This window comes from Bos indicus, chromosome 2 (genome assembly GCF_029378745.1).
Source record: "Bos indicus isolate NIAB-ARS_2022 breed Sahiwal x Tharparkar chromosome 2, NIAB-ARS_B.indTharparkar_mat_pri_1.0, whole genome shotgun sequence".
Lineage (NCBI taxonomy): Eukaryota > Metazoa > Chordata > Mammalia > Artiodactyla > Bovidae > Bos > Bos indicus.
In genome coordinates, this window is record NC_091761.1 from 651,157 (window position 1) to 675,404 (window position 24,248).

The window sequence follows — 24,248 nt, forward strand, 5'->3', positions numbered from 1 at the left end:
GACAGGTAAAACTGCAATCTTTTTTATTACGTTCATTAGAGTTGACTCTCATTCACATACAGCATGATGTTTTTGGCTAAGAATAACAAAATATCAGAAAAAATATCATCTAGTCAATTTCAGAAATAAAAAGGAACAACTCATTAATTCTTAGGACTTTCAGTAAAAAATAGCAATTGGTTGCTGTGATTTCACCCCCAGGGGCTGGCAGGTAAACAGAGCCTGATTCTGACCAGTAAGAACTCAAGGCAGAACTCTTATCCTCAATCGAATGGGCACTCTGATTTTTCTCAGTAAGGAGCATTATTTATTAATTCGCCTAATTCAACCAGAGACTCAAACAAATGCTTTTTTACATGATGTATGTGCTCAGAATCTAGAATATGCTGACTTAATAGCAGCATATTCTGGGGGTGGCCAGATACATTTTTTAGAAGTAGGTAGTGGTACCCAACACCTGTAGTCATAAAATTCTGAGCTCTCATATCAGAGAAGTTAAGTGTTTTTCATTTTGTTTCCAGAGGGTAGGAAAACCATGTAACAGGAAAGAATTGTTTTCTCATCTGTGGCAGAGCTCTGTGTGAGGGGCATGACTCTCAGTTGATCCCAAAGGACATGCAGGAGCCACACCTGGATGACGAAGTCTCTGCCCCGAAAGTCAGCGATGGTCCTGGGCAGCCTTGTGCGGCCCCACACGAAGCGAAGGAAGAGGGAGCGCTCAGTGTTGGAGAAGGACTCCATCACCTCCCAGAACCACTGGATCAGGGGCGCAGAGGGCTCCACCCCCTTGTACGTTGCCACAGACTTTAAAAGATGCAGAGGGATGTCTGGGCTGCCACACACCTGTGGAGGGACACACTTCACATCAGCATACCACAGCTTTCTACCAGGGCTGGGGTGGGGAGGGTCAGGTGAGAGCGGCTGGAGGGGAGGGGTGGGAGGCAGCGAATACTCGCTTCCTGAGCACATCTTACTTCACTCAAAAGGCATGAGCACATCTCAGACCTCCAAGAGCGAGATTTAACTGAGAGGTTAACTGGTGGTGCTGATTCAGTGGATTACCACGAGAAGGGCACTGCAGGGAAGCACAGCGAAGGGGTGGGCATACCATCGTCTCCAATTCGTATCCGGTGAACAGAGAGAGAAGAGGGACAGGCACGACTCGGGCCATCCCCTCACGAACGGCAGCTACCTGCTCATCAAATTCGTGGAGTCTGAAAGAAAACATCCACTTTGCATTTCATGCAGATCATGACCTACTCATGCCAAGTCTCATTATGCTGATGGGCAAGGTGTGCGCTTTGCAGACACAGAGTCTCAAAGCTTCTCACGGACTGAGAAGCGAGACTGGCCCACAGAATTCTACTTCAAAAATGAGCCACAGCTATACCCATTACAAGACACAATTCTCCATCTTTCCCTCCTTCCCAGGAAGGAGCCAGAATTAGACATGCAGAGTCAGAGTCAGGTCCCACAACAGCCAAGCTAAGAACTTTCTGAAAGTCAATGCTGTATCCAAGGTCCTCGTGACTGGCGAGTTAGGGCATGAGACAGAAATGAACACAGGTGGACGACACAGGATACCTGCAAGGACTGCCCCCAGCCAGAGTCCAGCAAGCAAAGCCCACGTGATACACTGGGCCTCATCCCAACACCCAGTTGGATGATTCTGGAGGACAAGGCTTCCAAAGACCACACTGAGGGGACAGTGGGCAGAGGTCATGGATGGTGCCACCGGTCTGCAATGCAGCAAACACAACTGAGCGGTAGTGCGAGGGCCCCGTGAGGGGTGGAGACCGTCCGAACACAGCTCTGCCCCAGGAAAGGCGGCACACAGAGGCCCCGGGACCTCTGCTGGCAGAGCCCAACAGGGCACTTCTCACCCTGGTGTTCTAGCCAGAGCCAGGAATCTCAGGTGAGAACAGTAAGTACTCTGACCCTGACTACAAAGGAAGCTTTGATGATTGCAGGCAGCAATTGCTGGAGCCAACTCCATTAAATTTTACTTATGGAAAAAAAGCTGCCACCCAAGCAAACCATTTTCTGCTATTTTTGCTATTTATTGAGTTGAAACTCTGGAAGGCAGACTGTCACACACCTGTAGTTTATTGCGAGCCGGACATACTCTGCACGGTTGTCCAGAGTGATGTGTGTGTACTTGGAGCTCAGCTGGATGTCCTGGCCGCTGGCACTAGGCACTGTGAAGGGCAGGCTCATGGCCTCAAACTCCTCTGAGGTCGCTTCATTATCACGGATGTACATGAGTCCAGGGATAAAATCTTTGTCGACCTTTCAAGGGAAGAAGGGAGTTCATCTACTGAGCCAGGGTTGTTCCTCTGCCCCAGGCCCCTGTTCACATCCCATACATGGTCATGCCGGGTCTCGATCTGCCTGGAGCCTGTGGCAAGGCTGTGGCATGTGCCAGGAAATAAAGCAGCAGCAGCAGGGAAATGTTTTCACCCATGGAGCTGAAGAAAGAGTTTGCAACAAGGAAGTCCTTAAAATCACTTGCTGAGAGTGACTGTGTTGGTCAGAGGTGAGTCCCACCTGCACTGAGGGAACCACACCCTGGAGAGGTCCCAGGAGCCTAAACTGCCCCCCAGCTGCCTGCCCACGCGCTCAGCTGTGCCACAGGAAAGACAGCAAGCTTTCTCATCTGACGAGACTGTACAAGTGGCAAAGCCCACAAAGCAGGTATCAAGTTCTAGAAACAGGTTGGCCTGTGTCCACACCGCCACTCTGCTACCCGATGGCCAGCAGACTGATCATCATGAGTCTGTTGGGATCTCAGGGCAGGCTATGCCTCTTAACCAGACCGCAGGTGACCCCCACCATGCTTTGCACTGGACACACAGTGAGTCCCATTTCTCTGTCCTCTCCCTCCTGGAGGTTACCTCGCTGAGGTCTGCAATGGTGAGGCTCATCCCAGCCAGCTGCTTCCAGACAGGCTCAGCAAGGTTCAGACTCAGGGGACTTCCAGTCCGAATGGCAATACCCAGTAACACACCTGCTCATTCAAAGCACAGAAGACAGGATACACTTGGTGCTGATGACAAAGTGCCCAGTCCACTCAAGCACACAGTGGAGATGAGCTCGGCACTGGGGCCTCAGTGCCTTCCAAACCAACGCTGCCCCAATTCACAGACTTAGTCTGTCCGTGCAGCCTTATACCGTACACTAAGATTCATTACTTGCTTCTGTTCCTATGGACTGAGTCTATAACTCTTCTGCTCTTTCCACCAACAGCTGTAGCCACAGTGGCTAATCCTTGTTTCTTATATGGCAAAGCAGACAGCTGGAGCTTCTCAAGGTAGTTGGAGGCAGTGCCATGAGTGATGGAAGCTGACCCTCACCAGGAGGGAGGGCCTGGCCAAATGTAAAGACTCTCTAAGATGTGATCCCAAGTTTTGGATATGTTTAAGATGCAGAAACACAGTATCTCAGATCCTCTAAGCGACAAAGGCACTGTCTGGTCCTTAGCACACAGCTGCTAATGGTCCAGCTCTGCATGTCCCTGCAGCTACACACTGAGGAAGCTAAGGGAGGTATTTACAACAGCCACCACCAGTCCCAAGACAGCAGCCATTACACTAAGCAGAGCACATGGAGCTGCACACCTGCAGCACTGCATCCACACGAGAGGCCTACCCAAGAACCGGAACATGTTGGTGTGCACAGGCGCCCTGGCAGCTGGGCTGAACAGGTAGCAGTCCCGGTTGGCCCCCGACTCGTCCCTCCCATTGGGTGTTACGATCAGAAGTGGGGTGAGTCCATTCTGCAGCTCCTCACATATCTCAGCTATGGACTCACTGTAGCCACCACCACAGTCATCCACAGATTCACCTAGGGAAAAGGAGGGTCAGCAGCTCACAGTCACTGACTCCATCAGAGCCCCCTGGGGAGCATCTGGGGGGTCTCCCAGTTCTCCTCTCACACCAACACCCCTCCACACACGCGAGCTCTCACCCACAAACTTGACCTTCCAGACGCGGTGTGGGAGGAGGAGGCTGTCAGGACTGAACGAGGTCATCTTAGCGCACATCTGCCCAAAGACAGACTTGGTCCCATCAGGGCCCGCGAGGCCCCCTTTACTTCTTGAACGCTTGACCTAGAGACAGAAAGAAGGAAAATACATAACAAAGTCCACAGCAGAAAGCACATGGGTGCCATCTTCACAAACTGACCAGCCCTGGAACCCCTGCATCCAAAGCAGTGCTCTGCAGCTGATCATCCCTCCTGCTACCCTCGCCTGCCCTGTCCTGGTCACAGTGGGGGTGACGGTGGGGTCCCTCTACAGACAACAAACAGCACTCAGATTCCTGGTGTCACCCCTACAACCTCAGGCCACTGTGAGCACCCAGCAAACTCAAGTACAACCACCTGAGCATGCCTGTGCAAACATGAAGGGCAGCTGGACCTCCCAAGAGTAACTCCTGTCCTCGTCTCCTCACCCACACCTGCTGAGGACCCCAAGGATCAGCTTTGAGCTCCTCTCTCTCCCGCCCTTGACACAGGCTGCCTGCTAGACAGCTGTGTCAGCCAGGCCAGGGCCCGCTCACCAGCACACACAGCACATCAGGACGGGTGGCGTCTATCAAGAGAGCACAGACCACAGGGAAAGCTGCAAGCAGCTCAAGTAGGCAGTAACTGCAACCTGGTTTATCCTCACACTGTATTTAACCTTACCCATCGTCTCCATGCAGAGAAGGCAATGGCACCCCACTCCAGTACTCTTGCCTGGAAAATCCCATGGACGGAGGAGCCTGGTGGGCTGCAGTCCATGGGGTCGCTAAGAGTTGGACACGACTGGGCGACTTCACTTTCACTTTCCACTTTTATGCATTGGAGAGGAAATAGCAACCTACTCCAGTGTTCTCGCCTGGAGAATCTCAGGGATGGGGGAGCCTGGTGGGCTGCTGTCTATGGGGTCGCACAGAGTCGGACACAACTGAAGCGATTTAGCAGCAGCAGAAGCAGCAGCAGCATCGTCTCCATGACGAAGAGACAGGATACCTGAAAGCAGCCTCTAAGCAGACCATCAGCCCTGGGAGGATCACATCCAGTGGCTCTGAGACCAGACCTGGATGCACCAGCTTGGCCAGAACAGAATCTTCCTTCTGTCCTTTTTTTCATCTGCACAGATTCTATTCAACCCTTGGGGTCACTGTGTCTCCAAGTATGAGCACTTATCCCACCTGAGTTTCTTATCATAAGCTATCCAGATTGATGTAAAAGTAGCTGTGGTTTTGCACTGTTGAAATTTGCCATTTGACACTGGAATACATTCTTAAATAAATGTGGTTATGTTATACTACATTTTAACGTGCATTTCTTGCTTTATGTTTTTTGCTAATGATTTATTACTTGCTGCTTATTTTATATTTATTTTAAACGAGAGTACGTTATCGCTTCCCTGGTGGCTTAGATGGTAAAGCGTCTGCCTGCAATGCGGGAGACCCAGGTTCGATCCCTGGGTTGCGAAGATCTCCTGGAAAAGGAAATGGCAACCCACTCCAGTATTCTTGCCTGGAGAATCCCCACAGATGGAGGAGCATGGTAGGCTACAGTCCATGGGGTCACAAAGAGTCGGACACGACTGACTGAGAGTACATCATGAGAAACGCTGGGCTGGAGGAAGCACAAGCTGGAATCAAGATTGCCAGGAGAAATATCAATAACCTCAGATATGCAGATGACACCACCCTTATGGCAGAAAGTGAAGAACTAAAGAGCCTCTTGATGAAAGTGAAAGAGAGTGAAAAGTTGGCTTAAAGCTCAACATTCAGAAAACTAAGATCATGGCATCCGGTCCCATCATTTCATGGCAGATAGATGGGGAAACAATGGAAACAGTGGCTGACTTTATTTTTTGGGGCTCCAAAATCACTGCAGATGGTGACTGCAGCCATGAACTTAAAAAACACTTACTCCTGGAAGGAAAGTTATGACCAACCTAGAGAGCACATTAAAAAGCAGAGAGATTACTTTGCCAACAAAAGTCTGTGGTTTTTCCTGTGGTCCTGTATGGATGTGAGAGTTGGACTCTAAAGAAAGCTGAGTGCCAAAGAATTGATGCTTTTGAACTGTGGTGTTGGAGAAGACTCTTGAGAGTCCCTTGGACTGCAAGGAGATCCAACCAGTCCATCCTAAAGGAGATCAGTCCTGGGTGTTCATTGGAAGGACTGATGTGGAAGCTGAAACTCCAATACTTTGGCCACCTGATGCGAAGAGCTGACTCAATGGAAAAGACCCTGATGCTGGGAAAGATTGAGGGCAGGAGGAGAAGGGGATGACAGAGGATGAGAAGGTTGGATGGCATCACTGACTTGATGGACATGGGTTCGAGTGAACTCCGGGAGTTGGTGAGGGACAGGGAGGCCTGTCGTGCTGCATGTGGTTCATGGGGTCGCAAAGAGTCAGATACAACTGAGCGAATGAACTGAACTGATGGAAATGATGTTAGACCAAAAGCAAATTCAAGTGATTTTCTTATTCAAGTTCAAAATGGGTTGTAAAGCAGCAGAAACAACGCATAACATCAACAACGCATTTGGCCCAGGAACTGCTCACGAATGTACATTGCAGTGGTTGTTCAAAAAGTTATGCAAAGGAGATGAGCCTTGAAGATGAGGAGCATAGGGGCTGGTCATCGGAAGTTGACAATGACCAACTGAGAGCAATCATCAAAGCTGATCCTCTCATAACTACACAAAAAGTTGCCCAAGAACTCAGTATCAACCATTCTACAGTCATTTTGCATTTGAAGCAAATTGGAAAGGTGAAAATACTCAGTAAGTGGGTGCCTCATGAGCTGACTGAAAATCAAAAAAATGGTCATTTTGAAGTGTCATCTTCTCTTTCTTTATGCACCAACAAACTATTTCCCGATTGGATTGTGATGTGAGATGAAAAGTGGATTATATGACAACCAGTGATGACCAGTTCAGTGGTTGGCCCAAGAAGCAGCTCCAAAGCACTTCCCAAAGCCAAACTTGCACCAAAAAACAGGGTCACGGTCACTGGTGGTCTGCTGTTGGTCCGATCCACTACCACTTTCTGATTCCTGGAAAAATCATTACATCTGAGAACCATGCTCAGCAAATTGATGAGATGCACTGAAAACTGTAACGCCTACAGCCAGCACTGGTCAACTGAATGGGCCCAATTCTCTGTGACAACGCGCAACCGTATGTTGCACAACCAATGCTTCAAATGTTGAACAAACTGGGCTATGAAGTTCTGCCTCACTGCCATATTCACCTGACCTCTCGGCGACGGATACCACTTCTTCAAGCATCTCAACAACTTTGAGCGAAGGGAAAACACTTCCACAACCAGCAGAAGGCAGAAAATGCTTCCCAAAAGCTTGTCAAATCCTGAGGAATGGATTTTTATGCTACAGGAATAAACAAACTTATTTCTCATTGGCAAAAATGTGTTGATAGTAATGGTTTCTATTCTGATTAATAAAGATGTGTTTGAGTCTAGTTATACTGATTTAAAATTCAGGGTCTGAAACTGCAATTATTTTTGCACCAACCTAGTAAGATGCCTCAACAGATCAGAACAATGGCCTCAAGCCCTTACTCAGCTACTCAGTGGACTAAGTAACCCTGCAGCCTGCATCTCAGGCTGTGCTTCAGAATCACCCAGGAAGCTCAGTCTGAAGTGATGGCAAAATGAGAAGTTAAGGAAAAATGATTCTGAAAATGTACTTTTACACTGACTCCTCTGGCTAAACTCTCATCATCCTCAACTTCTTTGTGAGTTCTCAGCTGAGTTTAACAACTAATTTTCCTTATTGCAGAAATCATCAATCTTAAGACTAAAAGAACAATGACAATAATAATAACAACAGTTTCCCGTGGAGTGAGTTTTCCTACACGCCACACATTCAGCTGCACGTTCTCATATGTCATTTCATTTAGCCTCAGCAGCTCTCTAAGGCATACAATACCTGGGGGGGAAGTGAGCTACACAAAGGAACAGGATGTGTTCCTCTGTGAGGGTAAGTAAGACACAGACTTGCTTCCCACTTGAAAGATCACATCACCTCCATTTACAGTGCCAGTTAACACAACCTGATACTCTCAGCCGCTACGAAGGAGCATGGCTCTATGAATACAGCCAGGACACTGAAAGGACAGGGTTGTGTACCTGCTATCTCTGAACAGCAGGAATATAGGTAGTTTTAATTGTCTTTAAATTTTCTAAATTTTTGGAAATGTGCTCATTCATTATCTATAATAAAATTTTAATATACACTGATTTTTAGACCCTGTTACAAAACTAAATCAAATTCAAACAGAAATACCCTCCAAGAACACAGCCTACTTTTAGTGTCTCTAGGGCACTTTTAACATAAAGTAAGAAAATCTCTCCACAGGCATCCCCACAAAAGTTGCAGCCCTGGGAGAGTACAGGGAAGAGGCCACCTACACCACCTTTCTGGGTGACTACTGGTGTCTGCGTTCAACTTGGACTCACAGACTGTCCCCTCCACCGCTCTCCTCTATTTTATCTCCATCTTGTGGAAGTTCTTCCTAATTTTAAGAGTGGGTATGAAAGCCTGAATTGAGGAGAATCTGGCTCCGGCGCCTGAGGGTCTCTGTAGCTGGAGTGGCTGCTCCGACATCAACGAGCACTGTACACTGCACCGAAGGGTATTTATACGTCTTTTAAAAAATGTGCAATAAAATCTGTTTGCCCTCTTATCTATTCTTATCTAGTCACATCTGTTCAGACATGCACCCAAAAGACTCATAACTCAAGGTACTAGGGATATAAAGACGAGAAAGAAAGAGTCATCAAGCACACAATGACTGAAAAATGTGCCTAGTGCAGATTCCAGGTTATCCAGGTTCCCAGATGACCAGGGCCCCTGGGCCTGGATACCCACATTAGGCCACTGGCCCCAGCATGGTGCCCGTGCATGTCTGAGGCAAGCCTGAGACCCAAGAACACCCAACTGCCTAAATTAGACGATCTGCAGCCATCAGCCTTCTGCACTTATGAACTTAAGTATTTAAAACCTAATAATGGAGCCGGAGCGGCGGCGGCGGTGGCAGCAGCAGGGGTAGCGGCAGGACCGCCGTGGCGCCGGGAGCAGCGACTTGGAGGGAGCGTGAGGCGACGCTGGCTGCGGGCACCCGGTGACAGCGCGAGAGGTACTAGCTTTTACAAGTTTGCACCATGCGTGAGTATAAGCTAGTCGTTCTTGGCTCGGGAGGCGTTGGAAAATCTGCTCTGACTGTACAGTTTGTTCAAGGAATTTTTGTTGACAAATATGATCCTACGATAGAAGATTCTTATAGAAAGCAAGTTGAAGTAGATGCACAACAGTGTATGCTTGAAATCTTGGATACTGCAGGAACGGAACAATTCACAGCAATGAGGGATTTGTATATGAAAAATGGACAAGGCTTTGCGTTAGTTTATTCCATCACAGCACAGTCCACATTCAATGATTTACAAGATCTGAGAGAACAGATTCTTCGAGTTAAAGACACGGGTGATGTTCCAATGATTCTGGTTGGTACTAAGTGTGACTTGGAAGATGAAAGAGTTGTAGGAAAGGAACAAGGTCAAAATCTAGCAAGACAGTGGAACAACTGTGCATTCTTAGAATCCTCTGCAAAATCAAAAATAAATGTTAATGAGATCTTTTATGACCTAGTGCGACAAATTAACAGAAAAACTCCAGTGCCTGGGAAGGCCCGCAAAAAGTCGTCATGTCAGCTGCTTTAATATACTAAATGCATTGTAGCTCTGAGCCAGGTCTGAAGAACTGTTGCCCAATTCAACAGTGCCAGCATTCCAACTTTGTTAAACCTACCAACATCTTAAATGGACTTTCTGTGGTGGTACCCTTTAAGAGGCGGATGAAAACTACTATATCAGTTTGCACATTCTAATCACCTTCCAGTATCACAGAGAGATTTTTACTTATATAATAGTCCTAGAGTATGCAGCTGGTAAAACCAGAGGCTACAATCCAGTATTACTGCTAAGAGACATTTTTCATCCACCAATGTTGTACATGTATGAAAATGGTGTACTGTATACTTTAACACACCCCATACTTTGTATTGAAGAGTACAATAATGTAAATCCTAAAAGCACCACTATTTTAGCATAATAAAAGAAAGTCCAAAGAGCTCCTATATAGACTACTCCAGATAACTTTGCTTCTTTGATACTTGTAGCTTATTGTAATTTTTTTTTTAAGAAATTCAAGGTCATTATCATTGTATTGTACAAATAAGCGCTTTGATTAACACAGCTATATAGTTTTTTTAATTTTTAAAAAACCTGTGGAGACAGTGATCTTGTCTTTAAAATATGATAGTCCTTTCAGTATAATGTCTTAGATTAAAGACGTTGCCTTTAATATCTGTTGGGAAGGAAATGTCCAGACTTTTCAAATCTTTTATCATATGTTTCCTTTTTTGTTTACATAGGGAACAATGTTTATAGTTGTGTGTACAGTGGGGGTCTACAACAAGAAGTGTATATTTTCAAACAATTTTTTAATGATTTAACAATTTTTGTAAATCATTTTCAGGCTTCTGCAGCTGTAGATTCTCACTGTGAATCCCCTGCTTGCTCATGCATAAGTGTATTTGCAATACCAAATATACAGGTTTAGTATTTTTGCCTGTTAGTGATTGTTTCCCATGTGTAACGTTTTGGTTGAGATGTTAAATGGTGGAAGAGTACTGTGGATGTGAATGTGGGAAGTAATTTTAATCATGTGTAATTGGTCACAAGGCCTAAGTTGTAGTAACTATTGCTGTTTTATTTAACAATGCCTTGTTGCTTTGTATGCATTAACGTTTGGGTGTAAAGATTGTGTGTCTATCCAACAGGGAGCCACAGTATTTAAATTGACCAACCTAATGTTACAACTACTTTTGAGGTGGCCAAATGTAAACTAAAAGCCTTAATTAAAGTGGTGCAATTTTGTATAACTTAGCATCAGTAGTTCAATAAATTTGGATTGCCATGCAAAAAAAAAAAAACCCTAATAATGTAGAGAAAACCAAAATGATTCTCCAAGGGGGGAAATAAAAGCTTTCTCATTAATCTAATTAAATAGCCCATTTGTTTGTGGAATGGGCTGACTGACCTCCAGCTTCACATTAAACATTATGACGTCAGTGAATTAATCACTTCCATCAGCATGGTCACATGTGTTCTCCAACAAAGGACAAGAGTTGTTGGAGAACTCTTCTCCAACAAAGGAGAAGAGTTGTTGCCTTAATTAAAAATGCCCCCCAAGAACAACTCTGGAAGAATTTCTAGTCATATAACCAACATCAGGGTAAAAATCATGTGCTAACAAGGAAGTTCAGGAACAAAGCACTTGTTCTTCATGGCTCGCTTTTGCTCCAGAGGTGGGGCCAATTTCATCTGCATGGTAAATGTCAAGTACACACACTGTCATCATTAGTGCCTTTTGTTTTAATTCTTTTAATGTGAAGCTTATATACATTCGGCAGCAGTATAAGTCCAGAGATAGTCTCCTTTTCATTTCTTTGATTACTACTGTGATGCAAAGTCTTAGTATTAGTGATTCTGGCCTATTAAACTGGCAAAGTAAGCCATCAGAATTGGAAAGGGTGTGAGGCTGGTGTGAATACGAAACCTGCTCTGCATCTCAGAACCTAACCCAAGTGGGTGACTGAAGACACACACGTAGCTAGAGCCACACCAGCTGGCCCTGCTGTATCCCAGAAAAGCAAGCCCAACTTTCCAGCCCACAGCAGAGAAATCAGCATGTGCCGCTGGTTAGCAGAAACAATTGCACAGCCCCACGGCACATGACAGAGATATGGGTGCTTACAATGCATTAAGGGGAACATAGAGCAAGTTACCAAAGTCTAGTTCAGGTTATAACATACCCCACAAACATTAGCAGCAGTTGTCAACATGTGGTGGAAATATGGGTCATTTTTATTTTTCCCTTTTTGCTTATCTGGATTTGTGCTCCCAGGTTATCTGAAATAAGCTTTCCTTCTTCGTGTTATAAAGAAAACCATTTACATGGCCACCTGGCAGTCTCAGCACCACAAGCCATCCCACACACATGGCACCTTGCTCTCAAACCAAGGGCACAAGAGGAGTCTTGCTGTGAGCACGTGCCCCAGGCTGCAGGGACGCAACTCACAACCACAAAATCATCGCATCTGTGAACAGAGAACATCTCCATTTTGTTACCTGGATGCGGTTCAACTCCACCACAGGGCCGTGCTGGCGATCTCGCACCATAGTGGCTTGTACTACTTTTCGGAAGGCTGCTTCCTAAAACACACCACAACAAAATTTAGAATGTTATACATTAAGTATTACCCATAGATATTCCACGTCATAAAACTCCCTTTTTCAGGTCTGAGGTGGCCCAGGGGATTAGCCTGGCATCAATACACAAGTCCCTGCAGAGGCTGAGGCAGTCAGCAGGGCCAGTGCTTGGCACTGCTCCCTGCCTGCCATCTGGGGGTAGGAGGCACCCAACATGCCCTGGACACAGAAAGGAGAGGGCCAGAACCTGAGGAGCAGCTGCTCTAACTCAGGTCTCAGGCCAGGCTCAGGGCTAAGGAGAAACCTGAGGTTTCCCAGCCAACTGCAAGTCCAGTACTGGCAGACTGAGGCACCAACTACACCGCAGCACTGCTGTCCTGACAGAGACGCCAGACACAAGGCGGCAGCAGGGAGCCAGGGGAGGGGCCAGGGCCGGGGTGGGGTGGGGAGACACCTGCACCCTGCACTGAGAGAAACCTGGAAAACCCAGGGTGAAGACGACAGGGAAGTGGAGTGGGTGCCAACTCCACCCGGGGAAGCATGCCTGTGTGGGCCCCAGCACATGGGGAGACTGTGCGGTGCTGTGCGCATGCCTGAGGACAGGACCAGACCCCAGAGGCCCTCAAAGGAGACAGGGTCACTGACAGACACGGGTCCCCACAAGTGGACCCCGTGTTCTTTTCTGGAGAAAGGGTGGCTAAGAGAGACGTAGAGGGCAGGGCACACTGCTCTTAAGTCAGAGCCCTAGAACTCTCACCTGTGGAGGAGGCGAAGGCAGAGGTGCTCCCATCTGCACAGAGGGGGCCACAGACACACACTCCACACCACACAGGAGACTGCAGAGCAGGCCCCTCCCCACACAATCCTGCACACCAACCAGCTACCTTTGCCCTCACCCTTCCTGACCTCTGCTCTCCCCCTGCTCTGGGCAAGCGTTCCCTTCCCCACAGAGCAGCCCCCCTAGTCCCACCCTCCTGAGATGCGCTCTCTTCTGGGCTCTGCTGACTCCACAGTCACCAACAAAAACTACTTGCCAAAACTCCCAGCAGAAGCAGTCCTTTCTAACTAGGACCAAACAGGCTGATCCTCTGTTGCTGAGGGAACCTTTCAGCCTCCCTGAGGCCCCCTATACCCCACTCAGTTACAGGAGACTCGCACACTGTGTGAGATGCTGCCTCTCTGCTCTCCCCACAAGGAGAGGCTTTCTCCCTTTTATTGCGCATTATCACCTCCACTCTGAGGGATTAAAGTAATGATGAAAGGAATCAATTTGCCATTTTTATTACTTAAAAATGGTTGAAGATTCAAATTTGATTTTACCTGTCCACAATTTTTTCCTGCTCCCCATTATCAGAGAAATTTTTCCATTACCACAATCCCCATCATTGCCTACATGTCTCTGCTGCTGCTGCTAAGTCACATCAGTTGTGTCTGACTCTGTGCAACCCCATAGATGGCAGCCCACCAGGCTCCCCGTCCCCAGGATTCTCCAGGCAAGAACACTGGAGTGGGTTGCCATTTTCTTCTCCAATGCATGAAAGTGAAAAGTGAAAGTGAAGTTGCTCAGTCACATCGGACTCTTCAAGATCCCATGCACTGCAGCCTACCAGGTTCCTCCGTCCATGGGATTTTTCAGGCAGGAGTACTGGAGTAGGGTGCCATCACCTTCTTCGACATGTCTCTAAGCCACACATAAAATGTGTGCACCAGTCTTTTGTGGCTAGGAATTTTAGGAAATAAAGCTAATCCTGAAAAATAATCTGTTTGGACAGTACTCCAAAACATCTAAATTTTATTATCATTAAAAACAGGCCATGACCTTGGATTAAAAACCCTATTATGTCACAGAATCAGAACCCTCAGGGCAAGGACTCCTTAACCTAACCTCTATACTTTTTTCCCTGTATAAACACCCCCTAGCATACAGCAACTGAGCCTCTTCTAGGCCGTCCTGCCAAGATGCTTGCCAGAAACTTGATAACTTCAGATATCTCAATTCTAGACAGCTCAAATTATTACAAATGTCAGTGGGTCAAAATCTGTCTGACACCTTTCAGAAGCCCTCATTCCTGATTCTTTCCAGAGTCTGATAAATTACCTTCAATCAGGAATTTCTACATATCCTAGTATAATACTTTTATCTAAGCAATCTATAACTTCTGGGTCCTCTGCTAGACATACCTGGAGAAGAAATTATCTCATTTTTTTTCCTTCCTGCTGCCAGTAGGAATTTGCCATAAAGCCTCAAGTCCAGGATAGCAGAGAGCACTGTAAGAATGGAAGCTTAGTTTTGCCAACCCCTTCCTGAGGCGTGGGGTAGTGGGAAAGAGATTACCAGGAGAAATCATAGCACCTAACCATTTTAATATAAGCTCCAAAAAAGAAGGGATTTGTGTCTGTCTGTCACCAATGCACTCTAAGAACCCAGGACAGAGCCTGGTACATAGTAGGTGCTCTGTGAACATTTGCTAAATGACCTGTTTTCAGTATATTTCTGGTTTAGAAATTTTTGTTGGATTAAAACTTACTAAGGATAACAACATCACCTACAGTAAAAATTGTTACCAGAGCAGTACCTTTCCCTGGGATATCAGAATTCCTCGAAGAGTGTCAAACCCCACAGACGGCCCAAGTCCAGTTTCATCGAGAGAGCCCTCAAGGTCAAACATGGGGATGCAGGGGCAAAAGAGCTCTGAGATGTGATGCAGGAGCAGCAGCCGGTTCCTCAGCGCTATGATAGGGATTTCCTGTAAATGATTGTACTCCATGGGAACCTGAAACATGGAAACTTGTTATGTCAATTTAGATGTCAAATGCACAGTTAAGCCACAGTATAGCAGATGGGTTGAAAATACTGTTCTTGAAAACAAAGAAGCACTATGACTTCTGAGTTTGGTTTGAAAAATCTTGCCATTTTAAAAATAATATTCTGGCCATTTTGCCTGAGCCAAGAAATGTTAACCAAGGAGAATGCTAAAAAAAAAAAATTAGCTTATAGAATTATATTTACTACAGAAAACATACAATCTGTACTACTAGAATAGTTTATAAAATTTTTAATAAAGGTGACACACTGATATACACAGAATGTTGACAAGTGTGAATAATTAAGGTTCTTATATGTGTGAGTGCTCCGTTGTATATGACTCTTTGCGACCGCAGGGACTGTGCCCACCAGGCTCCTCTGTTCATGGAGTGTTCCAGGCAAGAATACTGGAGTGGGTAGCCATTTCCTACTCCAGGGGATTTTCCTGACCCAGGGATTAAACCTGGTAATTAAGGTTCTTAAAATACTGTTTTTATCATTATGAATCAGGGGAAAGGAAGTGTGTGCATGCTTGTACACCCGTAACTTAGTACATAGAGCATAACTTTGTCACAACATGCATGCCTGCTAGCCCACTTGGCTCAACCAACTGACCTGTACAGGGAGCTTCCCAGCACTGGCGGGCTTGCTGGTTGACCAGGCGAGAGTGTGTGCTGAGCCACAGGCCACACGGTTGACCTTCTTACCCTGAAGAGCAGCTACCAGCCGAGGCCTCTGGATGGCATTTGTTGTTCCGTCTCCCAACTGTCCCTCATCATTGTCACCCCATGTATAAACTTCACCTAAAGCAGCAGATTGAGAACAAGGACTTGCAGACAAGAACCAATAAATGCACAACCACCACATCTTCCCACGTATACAGTTCTCACTACCCTCCAACTGACTGTTGGAGGTCATCTGTGCAAAATGTTACACTTATGGTGACCTAGATGTCTTGAATCACAATACTTAAAAGGCAGCAGGATTCCCAGGATTCTTGACAGCCTCTGCTGGCTAAAACTCCTTTTCCAAGTGTGTCTGTTCACCAGACTAAGCATGTACCTGGAAGCAGCTCTTAATCCAAACAAGTAACATCAAAACAGATGGTAAAAACAATCCAAATTGATTTTGTATGTTAAAGGAAGAGAAAGTCAATTTTTAACTAAACAAAATCCATGTCTTAAAGGAACATGTGCTCTTCTAATGGTTATTCCTATCCTAAACTCAAGATTCAAACACTGATAAGAATCACGCTTTTCAGCACACCATGCGAGACTCCAATCACAAAACACCACTGTATGGTTACGATGGTGATTAGAACAGAAGTGAATTTAGTTCTGCAGAGATGTCACAAGCCTTGCCAGATTCACAAAGACTCCTCAGGATGCCATGCAGCCATAAGCACCACTCTACAAAGTACAAGGCCTGCACAATGAAGGGCAGGGTGCTTGTGTCCTTCCCCTTCCTGTTCTGGATAGCTCAGTCTGAAAGCCACTGGGTAGGTGTCAGAGTGCAAACAAGAGGAAGAGAGCCTCTCTGCAGAGGCACAGCTGGGTGAAAAGACTCAGAATGCACAGGGGCAAGGGCTTCCACAAAGAGGGTAAGCCCAGTAGGAGAGGTAGGCCAAAGCAGGGAGCTGTATACCCATGAGAGGGCACAATCCTGATTGCCGGGGCAGTCACAACCGAGTGAGGTAAGGATCCACACGGGGGAGAAGTCAAAGGCAATGATGGGACAGCAGCCACTACAGGAAGAGTAAGTTGCTACATTAGAGGACCAGGTTTCTTACAAAAGAGAAAGGAGTTACAAGGATGGGGAGAGAGAAAACTAGAATGAATCGGTGGTTTAGAACTAGATGGTATGGGGAGGGAGGAGGGAGCAGGGTTCAGGATGGGGAACACATGTATACCTGTGGCAGATTCATTTTGATATATGGCAAAACCAATACAATATTGTAAAGTTAAATAAAATAAAAAATAACTAGAGCTTGGGGTACTTGTGTGAACAAGTTGTGTTCACTGTATATATATACATACAGAAACAAACACAGATGTAATTTTGTATATTATTTACACATATATTCCCTAGCTCTGTCCTCTATGAAGGTCTGACAGCAGTGATAGCATTTTAGCAATGAGCGCCTGTAGACCAGATCTTGTCTTTTAAATGCCATTTTCTCCAAAGGTACCAGGACTCCTTGGGGAAACATCAAATTCTAGGTCTGAGACATAAAGACTGAGGATAAGGACAGAATGTCTTACTGTGCCAGAAAGCACAGAAGTACTCAAGGAATAACGTGGGGATACTCCAGGAGATGAAATAGGGCATGATTTAAGCATCAAGGTAAGTAATAGCAACAGCTTATATTTTTGTTGTTGTTCAGTCACTAAGTTGTGTCCAACTGTTTGTATCCCCATTGAGTGCAGCATGCCAGGCTCCTCTGTCCTCCACTATTTCCCGGAGTTGCTCAAACTCATGTGTCCATTGAGTCGGTGATGTTATCTAACCCTCTCTTCCTCTGCCACACCCTTCTCCTTTTGCAGCATCAGTCTTTTTCAATGAGTTAGCTCTTCACATCAGGTGACCAAAGTATTGGAGCTTCAACTTTATCATCAGTACTTCAAATGAGTATTCATAGGGTTGATTTCCTTTAGGATTGACTGGTGTGATCTCCTTGAAGTCCAAAGGACTCTCAAGAGTATTCTCTAGCACCATAGTCTGAAAGGATCAATTCTTCGGTGCTCAGCTTTCTTTACGGTCCAACTCTCACATCCATACATGACTGCTAGAAACCATAGCTTTGACTGTACAGACCTTTGTTGGCAAAGTGATGGCTCTGCTTTTTATATACACTGTCTAGGTTTATCATAGCTTCCTTCCAAGGAGCAAGCGTCTTTTAATTTCATGGTTGAAGTCATCATCCACAGTGACTGTGGAGCCCAAAAAAATAAAGTCTGACACTGTTTCCACTGTTTCCCCATCTATTTGCGATGAAGTGATGGGACCAGATGCCATGATCTTCTTTTTTTGAATATTGAGTTTTAAGCCAGCTTTTTCACACTCCTCTTTCACTTTCATTAAGAGGCTCTTTAGTTCCTCTTCACTTTCTGCCATTAGAGTGGTATTATATGCAAATCTGAGGTGGTTGATATTTCTCCTAGTAATCTTGACTCCAGCTTGTGATTTATCCAGGCTGGCATTTTGCATAATGTACTCTGCATAGAAGTTAACCAACAACGTGACAATATAGTCTTGTCGTACTCCTTTCCCAATTTGGAACCAGTCAGTTGTTCCATGTCTGGTCCTAACTGCTGCTTCTTGACCCACATACAGGTTACTCAGGAGGCAGATAAGGTGTGGTACTCCCATCTCTTTAAGAATTTTCCACAATTTGTTGTGATCCACACAGTCAAAGGCTTTAGCATAGTCAATGAAGCAGAAGTAGATGTTTTTCTGGAATTCCCTTGCTTTCTCTATGATCCAACAGATGTCGGCAGTTTGATATCTGATTCCCCTGCCTTTTCTAAACCCAGCTTGTATATTTGGAAGTTCTTAGTTCACGTACTGCTAAAGCCTAGCTTGTAGGGTCTGAGCATAACTCTGCTAACATGTGAAATGAGAGCCACAGATGGTAGTCTGAACAATTTTTGGCATTGCCTTTCTTTGCAACTGGAATGAAAACTGACCTTTTCCAGTCCTGTGGTCACTGCTGAGTTTTCTAGATGCGCTGACATATTGAGTGCAGCACTTTAACAGCATCATCCTTTAGGATTTGAAATAGCTCAGCTGGAATTCCATCACCTCCACTAGCTTTGTTTGTAGTAATGTTTCCTAGGGCCCACTTGACGTCACACTCCAGAATGTCTGGCTCAAGGTGAGTGGCCACAAACAATCGTGGTTATCTGGGTCATTTAAGACCTTTCTTGTATAGTTCTTCTGTGTATTCTTAATCTTCTTAATCTCTTCTGCTTCTGTTAAGTCCTTACCCTGTCTGTCCTTTATTGTGCCCATCCTTGCATGAAACAAGCTTACATATATGTAACTCATTAAATAAATTAGGAAACCATGAGTCCAACAAGATGAAAACAAAAAAATTTTAAATATCTGATGAGAATAAGTAAATAAAATGTTCAAGAACTCAGCATATCTTACTCAGAGCCACTGTTCATTACAGGGACACAAAGCAAAATCAGCAAACGGCACATGGATGAAGTGCAGAGAAAACCAGGAGCGAGCTCCCAACAGTCCCCCTGCAGGGCTGTCACACGGACATATTTAGTTCCCTGAGTAACAAGCTGTGGCCACGTGTGATGTGCTGTCCACCAGAGAAGCTCATTAGAAACTCAGTGCTCAGGACTTTGAGTGGGGCAGATCATGCAGGCACCTCTGTTCAGCATGTACCCAAGTTCCAGATTCCTGCCCAGAAGGAAACAGGATTCAGCAGAGACCACACTCTTTTCAAACATTCTAACAAGGCCTCTTTCAATCGGGGTAGTGGGTTAGCCTGAAATCCAGGTTCCCAGAAGCCAGCTGAAGGCCAACCTCACAAGCAGGCCTTTCTAAAAATAGCCATCAAAGTGTGGGGCAAGTGTGGGCATATACTACTATGTGTAAACAGATAGCTAGTGGGAAACGGCCGCATGGCACAGGAAGCTTAGCTCGGTGCTTTGTGATGACCAGATGAATAGGATGGGGGTTGGGAGGGAAGGAGGCTCAAGAGGGAGGGGATATTTGGCCACCTGATGCCAAAGAACTGACTAATTTGAAAAGACCCTGATGCTGGGAAAGATTGAAGGTGGGAGGAGAAGGGGACAACAGAGGATGAGATGGTTGGATGGCATCACAGACTCAATGGACATGAGTTTGAGTAAACTCCAGGAGTTGGTGATGGACAGGGAGGCCCGGTGTGCTGCAGTCCACGGGGTCACAAAGAGTCAGAACGACTGAGCGACTGAACTGACCTGATACACACATACATACATATATAGCTGATTTACTTCATCATATAGCAGAAACTAATACATTGTAAAGCAGTTATACTGTAATTAAGAAAAAATAAATAAAAACAGCCATATCAGCCCTGCTCTGCTCTTTTCTGCCACGAAACACAATATATTCATAGGTATTAACACCAGAGGCCAACACCACAAATGTCTTTTCAGAATACAGTAATGAATCCCTCCATACCCACCCCCCACCACCTTACAGCTGTGTATTCATCCCTGACCTCTCAGATCACACACCTCCAAGTTACAAAATCGCTTCCACCTACCGTCCTCAGAGCAGCACACACAGTGCAGGGAGCCAGTGGCAATGGCAATGACTTTCTTCCCCTGCAGCCCTTGGACTTGCCGAGGTCTTCTAACATGGTCATCAGATCCATGACCCAGCCTATGATAATCACCTTTGCCCCTGCACACAAGAACATGGAACTTATGAGTACAATGCCATCTCGTTCACCATGCTGCCCCACCCTTCTGCAAACACCTACAGGAAGACAGAAACTGCAGCCTGCCACAAAAGTTACATTTCAGTCTACAGAAAGACAGTTAATGTAACTTCAAATTAACAATCATTGGTTTTGGTGGAATTAAATAAACAGAATCTTGCATACCAAGTGTAAACAGCACCAGATTTGGTAAGGGCGACAGAAAACTGGGATCCACATTCCACTTTAACCACTCCGAGGCCTGTAAGAGAGTCAATCTAGAAGGGAAACGGTTCAATTAGACTGATTGAATCAAGGATTTTGCTGATGGCAGCACCCATATACTGAACTAAATCTAATAAAGAACTGTGAAAACCCTTACTTCTATGCCAAATATTTATTACAACTTAAAATCCTGCTCCATGTAACCAAGTACTCTCAAAAGGCTCTGAGGGTACAGAGGCCACAGGCAGGCAGAGACCCATGAGACCTGCCGCATAAATGAACACACTGCTTGTCCCCAGAATTTACTCTCCCGACTCAGTTTCTCTTTATGGCAGCCCCACTCTCTAGCAAGCCCTGCACTTCACATCTGCCCTCCAGCCTTCTGAGACGTAGAAGCCCACAGGGGAGGAGGAGCAGGTAACAGGGAGGAGGAGCAGGTAACAGGGAGGAGTAGCCAAGACAAACAGGGTTCTGTTACCAGCAATCCATCTGCCCAGGTTATTCCAATTAAAAACAATGGTGATCACACCAGTATTAGAACCCACTCCCAGCCCCGCCTGCTCAAGGGTCCAGAACCTTCATAGCCAGCACCCAGACGTCTTGTTGGGATTCATTTACCTAGCTATCATCTTTCTTCACCTATCCATCTATGCTCCTTATTACTTGTTTCTGATCCCAGACTCAAGTTCTCATACTTAATTATAAATTTAAATTAGTAATAACTTAATTCTTTTAGTTTTTTCCTCACCCTACCCCCATCACAATGATATCAGTTAATATCCTCCAGTGCCCCCTCTCCCCAAGTACTTGACATTTCAATCCTGGTTAAGTCTAAAGCTTTCTCAGCATAAAAAAGTCAACAATTTTTTCATAAATGTGGAAACCATAAGCAACCTGTCACGTGGTTAAAATTCCATATAACTATAAGGGAAAAGAGAAAGTGGTGATTAGGACAAGGAGGCAGCCTTGAGTCCCAGATTTTCCAGCAGCACCTGCCAAGGAGGCCCTGAGCAGCCACAGCCTCATGGCAGAGGTGCAGGTGCCGTCTCCTTCATCATGCTCTGCCTCTAGCCAGCACCTGCCAATGCCACACCACATGATAATGAAGCCTGTGGTGTCCACACTGCCCAGCATGGAAGCACACCAGCTCCTGAAATGTGGATACTGTTAAGCGAGGGAGTCAACTATAATTTTACTTACTAGCTCTGATTTAAGCTAACATTTTAGTAGTCATGTATGGCCAGTGGCTATTGTACTGAGCAGCACAGCTCTGAGAAGAACAGCTTGGCAGTCCCAGCTCAGGTTCATATTCTGACTGGCCTTGAGTGGCTTCCCAGCCCCTCCCAGGCTGCCCATGCACCGTGCTGGCCTCTATTCCACACGGGCAGTCTCAGTACACCAGCAAGACAGGATGCCAAGCAGAGACAGCTTCTAGCTTTCTTTCACAGCACCTACACTCCCAAGTCCACAGCAAATCACAGCTGCAGGCTGCTAGGCAGTCAGCAAGTGACCCAAGCACGCCAATGACGAAAAACCTCTGCCAACTACATATTCACAAAGGCAAAATACAGTTGTGACACAAATGTTAATAAACTACCCAGAGCCACTCAGCTCAAGTGAAGCCTCTTCTCTTGGCTTCTCACAAGATGTCCATCTAACAGTTTCTGACTAAGTCAGATGCAGCCTTTCAGCAAGTACTAGTACACTGCACAGCTACAGACCTCAGTAACCTGAAGAGTGTGAATGAATTGGTGGTTTTTCCTCCAACAGGGCTACATACTAATTAAAACCACAGACTATGTGATTCCTCACGTTCCAAGAGAGCACAAAACAGCACTTATATCTTTATACCTCTGGATCTTCCACTCACTTTTCACCCAATAACCCATTATATTTTTTCCAAAGAAGTTAAAGATGAAGTTAATGCGGTATAGGACAGGACATGAGCCCAGTAGGGCCCTGGGCTCGTGCACGCGGATGGTGTCATGAGCAACCTGAGCTACAGAGACCTCACACCCGAGGGCCCCAGAAACGTCAAGAGAAATACCTTCATGGGCACCTTGCAGCCATCACTGCCTCCTCTGCCCAGCTTGCCGTAGTCCCCATCCCCCCAGGACCAGACAGTGTCGTCATCCGTGAGGCAGAGGGTCTGGGCGTCTCCACTGCCACAGGCAACGTCGACCACACGGTGGCCCTGCAACGCCTCCACCTGCAGAGAAAAGGGACTTAGGGGTTATCTGACCACAACAGGAAGGAGAATCTCCCTGAGAGAGGCTGAGGATTTTTTTTTTGTTTTGGGGATGCCTTTTTTAATTCTTCCCAAAAAACAGGTAATCTTAATAATCCTATAAGACAAGATAGAAGATACCCCTCACATATTCAAACTACAGGCATCTCAGCTATAAGAGGCAGGTCTCAGTGTCCAATGCTCAGTTCTGCCACCCTATGGCCTCACCCAAAAAAACTGGGCCTTCTAGGAGACAAAAGTCTCTAGGTAGATGCCAAAGCAATATTTACTAGTGTAGATAAAATTTCAACACTACCCTGTTTAAATGACCTATGGAAAATATACCAAGATGGTTTTTATTCTCACCAAAAATAAAACTGTTAACTCTGAAACTAAAATGAATCTGCAACAGGAAATACTTTTTATTTTTAAAAAAGGATAATGACAACGGCAAGCTGTCCCTCCAGACCTCCCAAGCAAAGCTTCTCCTCACCAGCTTCGGCTTTAACTGGTCCTCACTGTCACTGTGCCCCAGACGGCCATAGCGGCCTTTGCCCCAGGTGTACAGGTCCCCGGCTGCAGTGACACAAGCACTGTGGGCTCCACCGGCAGCAACATCAACCACCTCAGTTCCTCTCAGAGACTCAATGACGCGAGGACGGTCACACGGACTGCAAAAAACATCACCAAATATAGCAGAAAGAGTTTAATTCCTGAATATTTTTAAATTATTTAATATTAGGCTTCTGGTTTGCTGTTCCCTTATTCAATGCACACCTCTCAATCTACATCAAGTCAATCATTAAAAAAAAGAAAATCAATCTGGAGGAATCCTTCAGGCCTGAACTCTAAATTACATAATACCCTACCTACCTTCTTTTATACAAACTGCCAAATGCCAGAGAAGAGATGTACAGTCTAAATCAAGGGGTAGCACTTACAGGTTGACTAAGTCTGGACTATAACCTGTTTTTGAAAGGCCAGTGAACTGAGAATGGGTTTTACATTTTTTAAGGGCTGTAAAACAAACAAACAAAACAAGAAAGAAGCATAGACAACAAAGATGGTATGTGACTAACAAAATATTTATTAGTATCTGGCCTTTTAGAGAAACAGGTTATCCACCCTTGCTATAAATCAACTTTTTATTTACAGACTCAAATAGTCTACAACGTGACCAAGCACTTTCTTTTTCTTGAGTTTTGAAAGCTCTTTTTAATGATTTCAGATACAAGACCTTAGTCAAATATATGATGGCAAAT

At 45.6% G+C, this 24,248-nt stretch overlaps 2 protein-coding genes across 7 annotated transcripts in view; one reads left to right on the forward strand and one right to left on the reverse strand.

Moving 5' to 3' along the window:
- The window catches only part of HERC2 (HECT and RLD domain containing E3 ubiquitin protein ligase 2), a 234,998-nt gene that overhangs the window by 766 nt on the left and 209,984 nt on the right, over nucleotides 1-24,248 (reverse strand). For 5 of the 6 annotated variants that reach the window (XM_070801388.1, XM_070801376.1, XM_019968612.2 and 2 more), the window contains 13 exons: nucleotides 23,480-23,657; nucleotides 22,807-22,968; nucleotides 20,721-20,812; nucleotides 20,379-20,518; nucleotides 15,722-15,909; nucleotides 14,877-15,074; nucleotides 12,220-12,303; nucleotides 3,967-4,108; nucleotides 3,649-3,843; nucleotides 2,895-3,007; nucleotides 2,099-2,289; nucleotides 1,109-1,214; nucleotides 631-843 (listed from right to left, as the gene is read on the reverse strand). In XM_070801388.1, coding sequence (XP_070657489.1) covers nucleotides 631-843; nucleotides 1,109-1,214; nucleotides 2,099-2,289; nucleotides 2,895-3,007; nucleotides 3,649-3,843; nucleotides 3,967-4,108; nucleotides 12,220-12,303; nucleotides 14,877-15,074; nucleotides 15,722-15,909; nucleotides 20,379-20,518; nucleotides 20,721-20,812; nucleotides 22,807-22,968; nucleotides 23,480-23,657 — 2,002 coding nt within the window. Of the gene's footprint in view, nucleotides 1-630; nucleotides 844-1,108; nucleotides 1,215-2,098; nucleotides 2,290-2,894; nucleotides 3,008-3,648; nucleotides 3,844-3,966; nucleotides 4,109-12,219; nucleotides 12,304-14,876; nucleotides 15,075-15,721; nucleotides 15,910-20,378; nucleotides 20,519-20,720; nucleotides 20,813-22,806; nucleotides 22,969-23,479; nucleotides 23,658-24,248 lie in introns of those variants that run through there. The other variant, XR_011570152.1, reaches the window with a different exon arrangement.
- LOC139186539 (ras-related protein Rap-1b-like) lies at nucleotides 9,049-10,974 on the forward strand. Its single transcript, XM_070801402.1, has one exon. It carries the CDS (start codon nucleotides 9,193-9,195, stop codon nucleotides 9,745-9,747), a length of 555 nt encoding a protein of 184 aa, XP_070657503.1. The 5' UTR covers nucleotides 9,049-9,192; the 3' UTR covers nucleotides 9,748-10,974.

Bases quoted from the DNA above. Each gene is read 5' to 3' on its own strand.
- LOC139186539 (XM_070801402.1), top strand. From the start codon at position 9,193: ATGCGTGAGTATAAGCTAGTCGTTCTTGGCTCGGGAGGCGTTGGAAAA.